Genomic DNA, 17,893 nt, shown 5'->3' with positions numbered 1-17,893 from the left:
TCCGTGAAGGGGGCCCAGGTGTCAACTTCAAACTGATACTGGACTTTTTGCGGCCATTTTCAAAACGGTGCCCCAAATCGAAAATTGTTTCCTACAAAAGTTGTTTCGTTTTTCAAGTACTATTGAATGAGGTATGACTCAATACGTGTTCCCATTTGAAAATTTGAAGTTGGCCCCTGGCCCCCCTTGAAGGAGGGCCCTGTGGGTCACCACAACAACACCATGTGATGCGCCTTATGACATTTTCCTATCTCAGTTTTTGTTTCATCTTTTTATTCTCAGCCATTTCGGATTTATAAGCACTGGACGTTTTATCTGATATAGGACCCATTTTTTGCGGCCATTTAAAAACGGTGGCCCAAATCGAAAATTGTTTCCTACAAAAGTTGTTTTGTTTTTCAAGTACTATTGAATGAGGTATGATTCAATACATGTTCCTATTTGAAAATTTGAAGTTGGACCCTGGGCCTCCTTGAAGGAGGGCCCTGGGGGTCACCACAACAACACCATGTGATGCGGCCTATGACATTTTCCTATCTCAGTTTTTGTTTCATCTTTTTATTCTCAGCCGTTTCGGATTTATAAGCACTGGACGTTTTATCTGAAACACCCTGTATATAATAAAAAATGTTATAACGTTCACCTTTGAAATGAAAGGTACCTTCCTGGTTTGATTTCACACAGTATGTTTTGTGGCAGGCAATATTTCAGCGAGTAGGTGTAATTTTCTTGTGGGATGATCAGTAAATTTTCTAAAGGCTCTCCTGATTCCTCCCACTTTCTTACTCCAAAAACTTCTTCCACTCTTTTATTCCCTGCCTTTAGTCTCAAAGAATAACAGAAAGATATTAAACAAAAGAAGTTTCACAGTTGTGTGTGTCCCAATGCAGTGAACTGTATTTAGTATTCTTCTTTGTTGCAACTTTCGCTTGTCCTTTTTTAATTCTTTTTTCTTTGTTGTTTCCTTTCTTTTAAGTTTAATGTGTCACGATTATGCTTTTTAAACTTTCATAATGTTTTTCGACAAAGAAGGAACACAGAGTTACACTTTTGTGTGTTGGCTGGAAACTGTGTGATATAATGTAATTCAGTTAAATCAAGTAGCAGTTGATTTAGAATAAGAAGGTCAGAAATACAACAGCTCAACTACGAGTATCCTGGGAGAAGGCAGCATTTGCTCCAGAAGTCAAGTTTAAATCAAAGTGATTCGTGCGCACATACACTATTCATTCCAGGTATGATGAGCATAACTTTAACGACTGGAATACTGTCGTATAGGAAACGACCAATATTTTCCATAGTTTGACGCAAAATGGAAGCGGAAAATATTTTTTTTTTAATAGTTAAAACGGAAACAGGACGAAGAGCTCACTAATAAGAAGTACCAGTAGTAGTAGTAGTTCGCACCGGTAAAAAAAGAAGCACCAAATATATCCAGAAATAAGAAATTATTTTTGAACTGTGAGATTAAGCAGATTAAAATGGATCTCGCAGAATGTGAATACAAAGGAGAAACTGGATCCAGTTGGCTAAGGACACAAGTCAATGAGATCTCTTGTGAACGCGGCATTGAACCTCCGGATTCCATATCGCCATAGAGTTAGTTAGTTAGAGACAAGCAGAGATGTAAAAAAGCCATTTTTTAAAGAGTATTTTATTTATAAAAGCAGTTGGTGTTAGATTTTAGCTTTGTCGGTTTCTTAAGATTCATACAGAACTAAAACATTAGTTTTCCTGCAACAACATACAATACCTATTATGACTGTATAGTTGGTTCCTGTGTGGTTCCCTTATCACTATCTGTAAATTATACATCTTGTTATGTATGTTTTTTAGTGGTTACCGAAATTCAAAAAGGTAGGTAATAAATTTCTACCACGAACAAAGAAACAAAACAATCAAAATTAAAAAAAGAAAAAAATGTATAAAATTATGATTACATTAGTTCTCGTCTCGGGAAACCTTCTGTGAAATTCAAATACTCTACTAAAGAACCTGAGTTCTGTGTGAATAATACGACGAGAATAACTATTAAATACACGGATATAATATACTGTACTAGGAATGTTCCAACATTTTAGAAGATTTAAGAATGTAAATGACATTTTATAATTTCATTTAAATTAGATAATAATCGGACTTATTGTTATTATACTTAATTACATTAGCATGATACTATTATTATTAAACTACTTATTAGACAGATATTAGGTTCGATGCATGGATGTATAAAAGGTCGCTTGATCGCTATACAGAATTGTCGCTCGCATGGATCGTCCCGTGACGAGGAAGTACCTTCCTACTTTGTCTGAAGGCATTATCAGTAACTGAAACTAAGTTTCGTATTCCTCACTATAGACGTCCTCATTAATTTCTCAATCAAAAAGCTTCGTATTCCATAATGTACTGAAGAGAGATATTGGGAGTCAAGACATCCCCAAATTCTGAAATTAATAGAATAAAACAACATTTTAAGTTTTTTTTTTTTCTTTTCTAGACATATCCTTCCACAATTTTTTACGATGGAGTGTTTGGCTTTAGTATTTCAGTGTAATCGAACTGGAATTTAATAAAATGTGGAGTAGAATTCTTCGCATCAGAAATAAATGAAGTCAGAGGTTGCTAATGCGTATAATCTCAGGTTTTATCTCCGAGGAAGAGCTTGTCTCGGATAAAAAGTTGACTAATGGTTCAGGTCTCACTTTAAGTAGTAGTTCCGTCGGGAATAAGTGTTGGAAGCAGGCGTTAACATTTAATTGATCAATTCATACTTTTTAAGTTGCTCCATTTCAAAATAATGAATTGTATACCAGAATAAAAACATAGAATAGTCATACTTAGTCTACGTAGCATTAAATCCCAAATAAGCTGAAATATGATATAATATTTAGATCTTAAAGATAGCAGAATGCACCCGTCTCTTGCCTTTTCATTTTATGAAGATCTCTGAAAAATGGAAATTACTCAGCGAAAAAACAATATTCACAGCACAAGATTATTGGATTCTTAACAGAACCCATTTTCAGTTGATTGAATTCTACGTAATAATTGTTTCCAAACTTAAAATATATAAATAAATAAGAAATCCAAAAGGTTTTACCATAATTCTGAAATGTTTATATTAGTGTTCAATACACTCTTACGATATTCTTAGAAAACAATCGAATCAGTGTGAAACACTTACTTCTGCTACTAGCTTTCATTTTTAATTATCTTTAATATATACAAGAACGTTCTTTTGTGAGACTCATCATGGTGTCTAAACTACATTGTGCATCTTTTATGGTGTGACTTGTCATCGCCCGTGTTTTGTTATAAGAACAATTTTAGAAACTTTAAACTGAAGTGGGGTAGAAAAGGGTAGTGAGGAGTTGATTTTCATTTTCAACGAATGTGTAACTTTTTTTTTTTTTTTTTTTTTTTTTTTTTTTTTTTTGTTTTGTTTAATGTTACATTTCGAACTTTCAGAATTTTGACATTATACCTGAAGACGCTTTAAAAGAAACAATAATGAAAATAAATTTAAATCAAACTATTCTGTGCATACGCACTTCATTCTATGTTTCGCTTGGAATGTACATGAATAAATATATAAACGGAACTTTTTTCTTGTGAAATCCATATTAAGCTGTTTTCTTTTAGATACACAGATTGGATTTATCGATGTCGAATTGGACTGTGGTACGACATTTTGCTCTGCTGTATGTGATTCCATCTAGTTTATTCAAAAACTTCTATAAAATTATAATGAAAGCAAAATAAAGAACAATAATAATAAACATAAGGATTGACAATGTTCAACAATATATTAAGTAGCTGGTATTAAAATACTCAAAATACGTAATAAGCTTTTAGAAACATGCAATACACTTTAGTAATTCTACTTACAATATTACGTGAATCAACTCCAAGTGACTTGAGCATAATTTTGTTAGATGTTGATCCATTCCATTGGTAAGACAATGCATTACTTGCTTCCAGGTTCTTCAAATGTTTCCAGACACCACTTGTTTCATCTAAACACTCAGATAAATTTGCATTTGTTGTTTCCACAGGAATAACAGAAGAATTTTCAGGAAAAAGGCATTTAACAACATAACGGAATTTTGACATCAACTGGAAAGTATAATAAAACCACAAATAAGTATGAGCTCTCTACTTGTGTTTCGTGCTTTCAGTAAGTGTTCTAATTAATCGTGTAAATGTCTTTATTTTGATTTTCAAATATCACCACCAAGAACTCTTTTTTTCTAGCGCTAAACACATAAACTGTTAATACACAAAGCCCTCCCCGCTGATCTAGCAAGACAAAAATATCTGAACTTACGATAAGAAAAAAAAAAAATGCAAATACACTCATTTCTCGCTTTAACAGATAAAAAGGGACAGTAGCGGGCTGGTGACATCGAATGTCTATAAATTCCGTCAGAAAGTCTGCAATGGCAAATATTAACAAATACATTACAAAAGAAAGAGAAATAATATAGTGCTATACTTTTAATCAAGCAAACTGTTCTATTTGACAGTGTCAAATATCTGGTACAGTGACACTACAATACAGTAAATTCAACATTTTTAGTTTAAAATCAAGACTTTCAAACTGAATCGGCTGCTCAAATTTTGTTCGTGGCTTCCAATATCCATTAAATAGTTAACCGTAAAACCGACAGTTGAGTTAGTAAAAATTTGAATCATTATGTGGTGTGATGAGCTTTGTTACAAATTCCAGCATGAAATAATTTAACATCTTACAGGGTCGAAAAATCAATTAAAAATATTTTTGTTGATTTTTTTGATTTTAATCAATTATTCTTATTTGAATCACTTGTACTTAATTCTTTTCAAATTAAAAAAAAAAAAAAAAGTATTTCAATTTAACGTCCAACAACCATGCCCTTTAGACTAAGGGAGACGATGATTAAGGCAAATGAATGATGATGGAAGAACTGGTGGAATGAGAATGTGTGAAGAAACGAAGTACCGAGAAAACCCACGGAAACCACAAACTTACTTGGCCGGGGATCAAACCAGAGATCCCACGCGCCACAGGTAAGCTTCCACCACTTAGCCACCATGCCTCCCTTTTCTTGTTTTTTAACGAAATACAATTTAAATTATGTTCCTTTTCTAACTAGTAAACAATGGGGGTTTGAAGACTCTTTTATTATGTGATGTTGGAATAATAACGAAATCGAGTTTTTTTTCCTACTGTCTTTCTCACATGTAACAATTACTCAATAACATTATTATTCTCCCAACATACACGAGAGGGCGGTCACAATGAGCCTCAGAATTCACTTCACAATAATTGGACGAAAGGATAATTATGGTAATCTTAGTACGTATTTCGTCTTAAGAATCTTCTTCAATGAAGAACCAAACTACAAAAATTTTGCATTGCGTTGCACAGCGAGTATATAGGTACTTTTGGTATGGGTATATAGATATAGGTAAAAAGTATTTTTATATATAAATTGATCTTTTTCTTTTTTATTTATTTATTTTTTTTTTTTTTACTTTTTATGAATATAAGTATTTGATTTTATGTTACCCGTACTCATGATAAAAATACCATAACATGTCGGATCTTTTAGTAGTAAGGTCTTTCTAATCAAAAAATGAAATTAAATGAGATCTTTCAGTTTAACGTCCCATAATTTTACTCACTAGGCTAAGGAAAACGGTGTTTCTAATCAAAAATGGCTTTCTCTTTTGGTGCTAACCATCCTCAAAAAATCCGTTCGAATTGTGCAGCAGTTATTATTTGCAACAAAATCTACCCCCCTCCCTTAAAATATGCATTTTTCACTTGTATCTTTTTATGAATATGAAATTAAAAAATATTACAAAAATCCTTCTTTAGACGTACAATTTTTGAAAAAAAAAAAAAAAAACTGGGACACGACTCAACTTCTTTTTAATAGGGATTTTATATACCGAGTTCATCTGCCTAAATTAAAGGGCTCGTAAAATACATATTTTTACCATAAATTTTGAACCAGTTCCCATTTAGAATATGTATTTTGATGAAAGTAACGAAATAAATACTCGGCTCGAGTCAAATGCTAACTATGTTCAAAACTTCATTCCAAATATTTAATCCGTTTTCCTGTTATGATGGAACAGACAACGTCGATGTTATTATTATGTTGAGAATAACATAGAAATTGACTCCCCCTTGGAAGCGGAATTTTCTAAAACGCTAGAGCACGTGACCACTTATTTACAATGAGGAGGATACGCTAGAGCACCTGACCACTTATTTACAATAAGGAGGGTATATACGAAGTATCATTTTCCAAACATGAGAAGTTCGTGAAAAACTCTTATCTTTGGCACACATTTTAAACTCTCTTGTTCATCCCCTTTAGGTAACATGAAGGAAAAAAAAAAAAAAAAAAAGATTGATTCTAAGCTATAATCAAAACTTATTTATAGAAAATATATATCTAGTTATTTAATAAATGCTGTCACAGATTTTAACCATGCTGGGTATAAATGCTGCAATCTGCATATCGTAGACAAAGTAGGTTGCTGAACTGTTTATTCTACGGTAAGACGAGTAGTAGTGGGAATATGTAATGTTGGAAAGGAACACTACGAGAATCGTGTTGCAATCATAGCGCTACACAAAGTGGGCATGCCACCATCACGGATCTTCATCATCTTGAAACTCCCGCAAATCAGTGAATGATTTGTATATCGCAACATGCAGCGTAGAATGAAATGTTAAGGTCAATGACTAGCAATGTAGTGGCAGACCACGAACAGTAAGGACAACACAGGCTGTTAGGCCGTTCAACTCACAGCTGCAAGGAATCGGCGAAACTCCGTCAGGACTCAATCAGTTATGTTCCGAGAAATGTCCACTTCGAGACCAACCATGTCACAAGTCTTCTAGCAGGTCCTGGGACTCGAGTCTACAAACAAGCACAAGTCACTTCCTGACTGATGCGTTATGTCAGCAGAGGGTCGTGAAAGCCAAAGTTTCCTCAAGTGTTTCGCAAGGAATGGTCAGAACAATTCTCTTTTCCGACGATAAGCTATTGAGCAGTTGAGCAGTTCTTTAACGCTCAAAATAACAGTGTTTACTCATTATCATCAGTGCAAGCTGCTGAACGTGTTTCCAGAGTACAAAGGTCCCATCATCCAGCATCACTCATGGTATAATAAGACGTGAGCTTCGAAGAGCACAATATGGTTCTACTTTTGTGAACAAGGAGTGAAGACATTGGCTACTGTGTACAGTCCGCAGCAAAAAACCTGCAACATGAGCATGTAAGTTTATTGTGAAACTACACCTAACAGCTCAGGGAATCAACATAACGTCTAAGTGGCACGAATCACGCCAGGAGAAACTTTGGCGTCCTCCTCTGCACACTTACTTTGGAGCAAAAAGACTTCGTCGTTTCACAATAGACTTACAAGCTCATGTTGCAAATTTTTTGTTGTGGACTGTATCACACTAGTGTTGGAATCCAATATAAACCTACTGTAAACCATCACCTTCCCCAATCAATTGTTGATCATTTGCAACAGGATTCTGCTCCCGCGTAGAAGACACCGTCAACACAGGAGTCACTACAGACCAACGTCCAAAACTTCAACTCCATATTAAACTGGCCCTCCAGCAGCCCGGACCTGTACCCTTTCGACTACAAATTGTGGTCAGTGTTTAAGTCAAATCCTCCAAGAAGAGACTCCTGATGTGGACTCCCTGAAGCGCACCCTGGTCAAGGCAGTCCGTCACCTCCCCATTGACACTGTTCGCAACTCTGTTGATGAATGGCCCGCCGAACTTCCGGCCTGCATCATGGCTCAACCTTCATCATGGACATTTTGAAAACTGATTGATGCTCTACATGCTTCACACTTTCATGCATCATTTTACAAAAAGATACCAATATATCGTCAACGCTGTGTCTGTGTTCCTTTCCCAGATCTCTGACAGTATTTATGAAATAACTAGGTATATTAGTACTACCAGACTTGCAAGTGTTTGCTCGTAGCACAAGTTTCATAACTATTTCTGATTTCATTTAGTTTTTAACATGAAGAGAAAAATATGACGACAAGAAATCTGTCAGCCTGATCGACTTGTCTTCGACTGGCCATAAACAAGCCCCGATACTGAGTTTGGCGACATTCTCCACCACCTACTGTGTGTCAGCAAAGGACAGCAACTATATACGAAGAAAGCGAACGAAATATACCTATTACAATGATTACTACTGAAATGAGGACAATGAAAGTGAAATAAATGTATATAATGTTGTATATATAAATGAATATATATATGTGTGTGTATGCTTCAACATAACACGCGAACATCTGGAGCAATTTTAACTAATCTTTGAAAATGACATATATTAGTGTCGAATCCATAGTTTCTGTTGTCACTAAGTTGATTGGTGACAGTTTCGTTGCTCTTTAAGTCCAAGGTCAGATCCAGTTTGGGTAAGAACCCCCCCCCCCAGCACTCCTAGGGCGAGGTAAGGGAAAGACATAAAATATTCGAAAACGATCGATATTGGTGTTGAATTCATAGTTTTCGGGGTCGCTTAGATAAACAGTGACACTCTCGATGTCATTTAAGTACGAGTTCAATCCCATTAGTACACGGGGGAGGACGTAAAATGGTAACATCGGAGGTGCACTCATGGGATCCACCGGGTCCGGACCTACCAAACTTTCTCAATAAAACTATACTTGTTTAACACTGTAATGATTGATGTAGCAGAAAATTTGATCTTTACACTTCATCTGTACCTTTTCTCTTATAAAACAATCTATTTTTTCTGAAAATTTAAGTGGAAGTATTTTGCAATTACTTATTGTCTTTTCGAATGGAGAATAACACGCATTCAATAATACATAGACGTAGTGATTTGGCGCTTCCTCTCAACGATTGGGGGTGTGCACTTGGGTGACATGTTAAAGTATCGGAAACGGACTGTTATGTGTTGAATCATCTGTTTCAGCGTCGCCAAGTTAATTGGTGGAAGTTCTGATGCCATTTAAGTCCAAGTTCAACCCCCAGTGGCTGCAAGTTTATATGAAAAATAATCAAATGCGACCGATATTAGTACGGAATACATAGCTTTCGGGGTCCTAAAGTTGATTGGTAACACTAACCTATAGCATTTAAGTCTAAGTTTAGCCCCCATTAGCAACCCTAGAGTGATGGAAAGGGGTTGACATGGAAAAAAAAAAAAAAAAAAATTAATGTCGAATCCATAGTTTGGGTTCGTCAAGCTGTTAGGTTAAAATCGCGATAACATTTAGTCCCAAGTTTAGACACGAACGAGCATGTCAGATGGATTGGAAATATACAAAGGCAACAGCGAAGGCGAAAAATAAAATATCAAAAATGACTTAGATTTGTGTTGAATGCATAGTTTTTTGGGCAAGAAAACGTCTGATCCATATGAAATGATTTTTAGAAGGTAGATAATAGTACCCACTTCAGACTGGGATTTTTATTCATATCAACTTGATCAAAGGTGTATTTTGTAAGGGTAGGGTATTTCAATATTTATGCTAAAAGTAAAGTATCTTCTGTATTTTTATCATTACACTTTTATTGAAATAAATATTTTAAGGGGAAGGGGATTCAAATATTTTCCATAAACTTATTTTCCTCATGCGAGGAACGGGATTTCAGCTTGTGTATTTGTTTCAAACAAGACATGTCATCCCACGTATTACATACCTGCTATTATTTTTTTATGTTCGTCTTCTTCCCATTTCTCGTTGTTTGTATTATTATTCTAATTGTTATTAAGTAACTACATTAAAATGATCAGCTTTCCTGGTATAAGTCATATTTTTACTTCTGGCAAATTTTGTCTCACAAGTTCATTAGCAATTATTTTCAGCACTTTTCTATTGTAAGTTATTCGTTTCGTATTGAATTAGTCCTATTTATATTTATCTACCATAGTATAAACTCGCTAACTAAAAAGCTTTCATTTTTCTGTGACTAAGTCTATGTTGTTCGTTATATCTTAAACAGGCATTCTCTCCAAAGTCAGAAAAGTTAAAAAGCCACTTTAAAAAATTCCTGCAGACAAACTATTCAGTATTTTTCAATAGGGTTTTGAGAATTTCCTTACTATTACAGTAAAGATTCTTAGAAAAAATTGAATTTGTATTTCATAAAGAACAGTAGAAGTTATTTTATATAAACTTATCGGTGTGAAAAAATCACGGTCATATCACAACCCACCTAGTTTATATTATATATATATTTACATTATTTTTTGACTTAATGTAAGAATTTTAATATATTGGCTATGAAGTACTATTAAAACCTTTCCTATAATGGGATAAGTCATGCAGTACCAGTGCGCGTGTTTCCAAACTCAGTCAATTCCAATATGTTTTCGGCCAATCACAAAATTCTATCGCACGTAACTTAAGTGCACTTTACAATACAATACTTCAGATATTGCGATATTGGATTTTTTCTAAAATTAATATCTACTCTAAGCGTGTTTGCACACGATACCGACAAAATCGGAGGAAGCCCCGATAATATCGGTGTCGGAGTCGGCGTACTTTGCACACGTCGCCGACAATATCGGTGGAAGCCCCGACAATATCGTTGCTGGTGATGAGCGAAGTAAGCAACACACAAAAAAATCTTCTTCATATATGAAAACAAATAAAAAAAATAATAATAATTGGGAAAATTATTTTTTAAAACAAGGACTACAGAAACTGTTTTGAAGAGGTGTGGAGGACGGTATAAAACTTAGAAAAAATAGTCCTATGCCTAAACATGTTTAGATTTAACAGTGCCGTTTTAAATAGATGCTGTAAACATATTATTTTTGTTTCGATGAGAATTGATGCTGCTGTACATTGCAAACTATATTAGTTTTAATTTTTGTTGGAACACTGTTACATATTGTATGTATATTATTTTGTTTTCCATGCAATTAACACTAATGTCATAGTAGATTAAATGATAAGATTCGAATTAGTAATTCTGTTTCACATTGCTCCATACATACACTAGCGCAAATCCCGGGGGGATGAAGAGGACATGTCCCCTCCAATCTTGGAACTGGGGAGATTGTCCCCCCCAATAATGATTTGAAATGTGTTTTTTGGGAGAGAAATTTGATCGTGTCCGATCGCCAGAAAGGAAAGTGAGATGAAATTAATGTCCACTTAGAATAAGCCTCAAATCTGCCCGCCTTTTAATGTTGAAGACAACTCTGCTCCCCTGAGCCTCCACAGCATTGTTTCTCGACTACAGTAATAGTTTGAACATCGCTATATATATATATATAATATGGGAACGATCTTACCTGCCCCCCTTCCCCCCCAATGTTGAAGACAGATTTGGGCTGTTGCATACATATCTGTCGTTTCTCGTTTCTTTTTGTCCATGAACTCAAAATCCTAGGCAAGGCTTGCATAAATTTTTCGCCATGCTTTTTGCTTTTCAATTCTGTCCTTGAAAGAGTCTGTTATCTTATCTCATATGCAAGGTCTACATTCCACAAGTTCAATAAGGGTTGAAATATCGAATGGAAAAATTCCTGCCATCTCTAAAAATCTAAGCAAAACTAGAAAGATACGAATACAATAATACACAACCTTTTCATCCAGTCACTGTAGTTAAACTGCAGAACTCTATAAGGGGGTCGATCCCGGTATAAAGGGGAGAGGGAAAACTTGGATACATAGCTTTGGTCTTTGTTTTCAATTGCCATTCCACAAATTATTTTTAAAAAGGGGGGATTTGGGAAAGTTATGGAAATGAGAGAAAAAATCTGCAACAAGTGAAGCATGAAGGCACATCCCTATTGTTGAGATCACAATCAAGAAAATGCCAAATGAGTAACTTGTCCTTGGAGCTTTGGAAAGAGTGTTTGAATGTGCTGGTTTCGTTTCAAAATAATAATAATTCTACTTTGACTTGTCAACAAATATTCTATTCAATCATTCCTTATTAAGTGGAACCGGGAAAAGTGATCTGCACACAATTCTGATGAAAATAAAAGAAAATAATAATAATCAGGATTTTTTCCATATGCTTATGTTCACAGTGTATCAAACTTTTAAAATTACGCTTAAATTAATTTCCAGAATGTATTAAAATTTAAAAGCATTAATAGATTAAAAAATATACCATCAAAGAGTGTGTGTGAGAGAGAGAGAGAGAGAAAGAACAAAATTAAAAAAAGGAGTGGAAAATAATCAAGAAATTGGTTATCTAAATGTCCTATATTCTATTTGGTAATAGCTATTTAGAGGGAAACTAGTACTCTTCAGAGTTCCCACATTTTATATTTATTTAATAAAGGGAATTAGCTACTCCAAAACAGAGATTGTAAAAAAATAATAAGCTGTTCCGAAGTTGTTAACAGGACAAGATAATAATATTATTATACAATTGTAATAGAAAAAACGGAAACAACAAAATTCCAAAGACAAGAAACGAAACAAAAATACACAGCGCCTTGTCACTCACTCTCTTCATCTAACCCGCTGGTCGGCCGACATTATCGGTGGCGTGTGCATCCAATCATAAGAAAACATTGCCCCCGACAAAATCGGTGTCGGCGATACCGCCGACAGTATCGGGGGCTTGGCCGACAGCATCTGCGTGTCGGAGGATCGGCCGATAATATCGGTGGCGTGTGCAAGGTACGATTTGAATACATTGAAGTCGATTTCACCGCCGACATTATCGGTGCTTCCACCGATATTATCGTTGCCGTGTGCAAACGCACTAAGGAATGCCAGCTTTCCAAGGTTTCTTTTCAATGACATCACAGCAGTGGCAAAGCATTTCCCCGAAACTACGCAAGATCATATTGTGTACGGCAGCGTTATTTCAGATTTTGTTTTGAAGGAGGTAGAAGAAAGAAGGCAAAATTCTCAATCAGCATAAGAAATTCATGATTGTCATTAGTACATTAGCATACAATTGGTTAAAAAATACGTATTTCTCAAACTTTGGATGTCAATTGCCTCCACTCTTTTCTTTCCAAATGATGTCCTGATTGTGAAACTTACGAAATGATCCTCGTAAATTTCTTTTAGCTATATATTTTTCTTGCAAAACTTTGTATTAGGAAACGAAAATAACAAAATAAAAGAAAGAAAAAAGATATGAAGCTTGACGCGTCATCTACAATCAGGGTTTGAAAAAACCCGGGTATTTTTGAAAAAACCCAACCCACCTGGGCCCATGTGGGTTTTTTCGGGTATTTTCGGGTTTTATTGGGTTTTTTCGAAATATTTCAATCTCTTTGGGGTAAAAATGTTAAAATATGATTTACATTTTATGAGTATCATTGTCACAACTTGCAACAACTTTCTATTCACTGCTGTTTTGAAAAAAATGCCGCCATTTTGAAATTTTATATTGGATCCCCGAAAAAATCTATACAGCAACTTTAGAAGGTCTTGAGCTTCTACCCTCAAAATATCAACCTAAAAAGTCTGAAAATTGCACCCTGTAGCATGGATACCCGCTATTTTGAAAAATGGCCGCCATTTTGAAATTTTATGCCGCCAAAATATATACAGCTAATTTAGTCTCTCGTGCTTCTTTGAAAATTTCAACTTGAAAGACCTAAAATTGCGCTTTGTAGCGTGGATATCAGCAGCGGCGCAAATTTGTCTTCAACATTGGGGGGACGGGTAAGACGGTATATATATATATATATATATATATATATATATATATATATATATATATATATATATATATATATATATGCGATGTACAAAATATTTATGAAGGAGAAAAACAATGCTGGGGAGGATTACCCATGTCGGTCCCGGCGTCCACCACAGGGGACATAAAATATGACGACATTATTATTGCTTTATAACTTTAAAATCCGACTGGCAACATTGAAAACTGTTTACAAGGGATGATCCAAATATGATCATTCCCTGTAAACAGTTTTCAATGTTGCCAGTCTGATTTTAAAGTTGTAAAGTATTAATAATATCGTAATATTTTATGTCCCCTGTGTGGGACTCAGGGACAACATGGGTAGGGGAGCAGAGTTGTCTTCAACATTGGGAGGCGGTCAGATTTGAGGCTTATTCTGGGAGGTATCAATTTCATCTCACTTTCCTTTGTGACAGTTGGACACAAATCATCACATTTCTTCCTAAAAGACATTTCCAATCGGATTATTGAGGGGGACAGTTCCAAGATTGTAAGAGATATGTCCCCATCATCCCCCCGGGATTTTCGCCAGTGGATAACAGCTATTTTAAAAAAAAAAAAAAAAAAGCGCGCCATTTTGTAATTTTACGTTGGTATGCTGCCAAAATCTAAACAGAAAATTTATAGTGTCTCTGGTTTGTATCCTGAAAATTTAAAAGACCGAAAGTTGAACTGTGTGGTAAAGGCAGACAAACGAACAAATGTAGATCGAGTCAGTGTTCGCCAAATATGAATACCAAATAGCTATATTAATTTAAAACAAAGACATAATTCATCAAAAAGTCTTAAATATTTTTCAACGTAAAATAAATGGTCTTATTGCTGAAGTTCACTTTCGATGCTTTGTGCATTCAATTACGGGAATTACCCGAGCACTTGTTGCAAGACCGTTCTTTTCCGAAAATTAATTTAAAACAATTAACAAAGATAGGCCTATAATTCATATTTTATAAAGTAAATGTTTCAAAATGTCTAAAATGAAATGAAATATCCTCCAGCGTAAAATAAATAGTTTTATTGTTGAAGTATTCACTTTCGATGCTTTGTGGGTTCAATTGCGGGAATTTCGCGAATACTTTTTCCACGACGGGTTTTCCCTCAAACTGCAGCTTGCTTTACTGTACATCGAAACTTCCATTAATACTGAAGTTTGAATGCAGCACTTAAAATAGTAAGCGTTACGTAGTCTTCGGAGCTCCGAGCATTAAGCTTCTTAATTTTGACAAGAATTTTTACGTTATTGCTAGTGTTGATTCTACAGAATGCTTATTTGAAGGCTAGCAACAAATGACTGAACTTAACTGTTGTTGTTGGAAAACAAAATTTTACTGAATACTTTTGTTACCATCAAAGGTAAGAAACAATACTAATAGTTTTACTAATGTATTTACATATTTACTGTTAGTACCGGCACCTATGACCTTAAACCCGTCAACGTATGAGGGATAAGTCCCTCGGCGGTGCCGAGACAGGAAACATACTATTCATGAAAAGTATTTTCTAAAATATACAATCGCTTACTTTACTTCAAATAGGCTATAAGCATAATCCACACATTAATTTGTTCTACAATTATCTCAAGCTAAGGTGAGGGTTTTATTTATTTATTCATTCATTCAGTGCATTTAGAGCTTTATAAAGGTCTTATGTTGAATATTGTTGTCTATCTTAACATGAAAGCATATAATTCGCCCAAAGAAAGTTTAAAACCTGATAAAAATAACTTTCAATGTGATCACCTTAGTTGTACCAATAATACACTAACAAAAAAGTCAAAAACCCAGGTGGGTTTTAAGATGGGTTTTTTCAGGTGGGTCCAACCCGAAAAAACCCGGTGGGTTTTTTCGGGCTGGGCCCACTTGGGCAAACCCTGTCTACAATACGTTGCCAATAACATCTTTCTAGGTTCAAAATATGTCAAGTATACATTATTGTATATTAAAAAACTTTCATTCCGGTTAAACGGGACTGGTGTATTTAGTGAAGTTGACCAAGTGTCATTCACTTCGTCACAATTTACCAATGTACGTTCAAAATCTTTGTTTATAAATTATCTGTTTACATTCCAGCAACTAAACACTCGTTTGGCACTGCATTGGCAATCATATAGATTTTTTTACTCCTCCATTGAACCCCAATCAATCACACATAATTTTCTGCGGTAAACATTTTTTGCATTTGCTTCTTCTTTCTTTATGTTTCTTGCTTAGATACACTAGTTTCAACATCATGACAAGTTTAAAGAGAACACATTTATAAATAGTATGTCCATTTATGACCAAGTTGCTAATGCACACTCATGTCCAAAATTATTGTCGCATATCTATAAATATGCTGTTGTAGGAATATAATTTAATAACGAATTCGCCCGGTATTTCTTATAATGTTAGTATGTGTATAATTTGGCAAATACATGTATGTGACAAATTTCATGTCAGAAGACCAGTAAATAAGAACAATAAAACTTTCTTGTCCATTTAGCAACATTTTGTTTCACTCATTCTAATTTCCGTATTTATAATTCTTTTCCTATGAAATTTACCACAAATATACCATTTCCGATTATACACATAGTATCAGTATTAAAAGTACCATGCAAAATCATTATCAAATTATATTCTTACAAGAAGACAGTTATAGATCTGCGACATCCATTTTGGACATGAGTGTACATGCTTTCCATTTGCGCCGCTCCAAATTCGATCCCGCAAAGGAAGTTGTCTTGGATAGGAACCCAAATAGGTTCCCACTTCAAAGAGAAAGATTCGTCTCATACAACTTTAGATATGTACATTAAATAGATACTCTAAATAAAATACGTGAAATTACATACATTAATTGAACTAAAGTAGCAGAGAAAGTAACATGGCATTTCCGCTGTTTTTTAGGGTAGTAAACACAATGACACTGTAAAACAGGATATCACTAATGTAATTACAATATATGAATAGAAGTGATATCTAAGAAAGCATATTAGTCTGCTTATTGCAGTTTTGGTTATTAGTCTGCTTGGAGAAAATCTTAGGAAACCAAATTCCTTTCTTCACTTCGAACACAGACTTGTGCTTTAGGCCACTGAAAGAGTGATACCGAAATGGTATTATAAATTTCATTGAATAAGGTGTTTACTTTTCATAGAAGAATTTAGCTTAATAGCAATTGCTCACGCTTTATTCAATGAACATTAGTTTTATTTTAATTAATAATACCTATTCGTATCCAGTCACTGTTTTCTGAGCCCATTTTGATATTTTAAACAAGGTCTTGGCACTGTACTAGACGTTAATGGTGAATACAACATAGGTGTATTTACTTTTGAGTTTTATGTCCTACGTATGGACTTTAGAATTAAGGAGACTTTGAGATATGAACGACGTATAACACAAATGAATGGTAAATAATTATTGTGAAATGGGAACACATAACACCCTCAACCTGAACAAGGTTCGAACTTTTGACTGGCAGGTCTTCCAATCACCAACCTAATGTCTGACTGTCGCCTCTGCCAGCTGGCGGGAATGAACTAGTTCTCTCTATCAGTCAGCAAGTGAAGGTTCAGTACCTCTTATCTTGATCAGATTATCACCACACCGTGTACTGGACAGAAAAGTATTAATCTTTTCTAAAAAATTCTCTAGTCATAGGGCAAATGAGTACATTCACTTATATCTTTCCTAGCAATTACTATACTTTCATCCATTTTTTTTCTTTCTTTCTTAAAAATGAGCTCTTATCACTTGTGGTTGACATCAGTCAAAAGCAAAGATGAATTCATTAAAGAACATGTTTTAGGGCCACTTTCGCACATCACGTTTTATTTTTCGACAGCTTACGAATTACTCGCGCTGCCTGAGACTGAAATAGATGGAGGATAAGGTGGTATAAACCTCCAACTTGTAAAACTTTCACTCGGTTCTGTAATGCAGTAAGAGTTGAATGCGTGCATGAATAGAAGTAACAATTACAATAGTATGCTAAAACTTATACTGTACATTAATAGCATTGGTCTGCAGTAATTTCGGGTTTTACAAGAAAATATGTCAATCCCGATCATTTTTGTGTGCTAATTCAAAATATGTTATCAACTTACTACTATTACGTACAGCTTCCTAGAATAATGCATTTAACGACGCCAATGGAATAGGCATGTCCGATTTTAACACATACATTGAAAAAAGGATCAGTCGA

General features: G+C 34.8%; 1 protein-coding gene across 1 annotated transcript in view; it reads right to left on the bottom strand.

Annotated features, from left to right (window-relative positions):
* The window catches only part of Afti (aftiphilin), a 114,415-nt gene that overhangs the window by 55,386 nt on the left and 41,136 nt on the right, over positions 1 to 17,893 (bottom strand). Inside the window, exon 4 of the mRNA XM_081731094.1 lies at positions 3,889 to 4,116. Coding sequence (XP_081587220.1) covers positions 3,889 to 4,116 — 228 coding nt within the window. The remainder of the gene's footprint in view (positions 1 to 3,888; positions 4,117 to 17,893) is intronic.

The sequence above is a fragment of the Thermobia domestica genome, chromosome 11 (assembly GCF_964235325.1).
Source record: "Thermobia domestica chromosome 11, izTheDome1.hap1.1, whole genome shotgun sequence".
Lineage (NCBI taxonomy): Eukaryota > Metazoa > Arthropoda > Insecta > Zygentoma > Lepismatidae > Thermobia > Thermobia domestica.
This window is presented reverse-complemented; position numbering and strand designations above follow the sequence as displayed.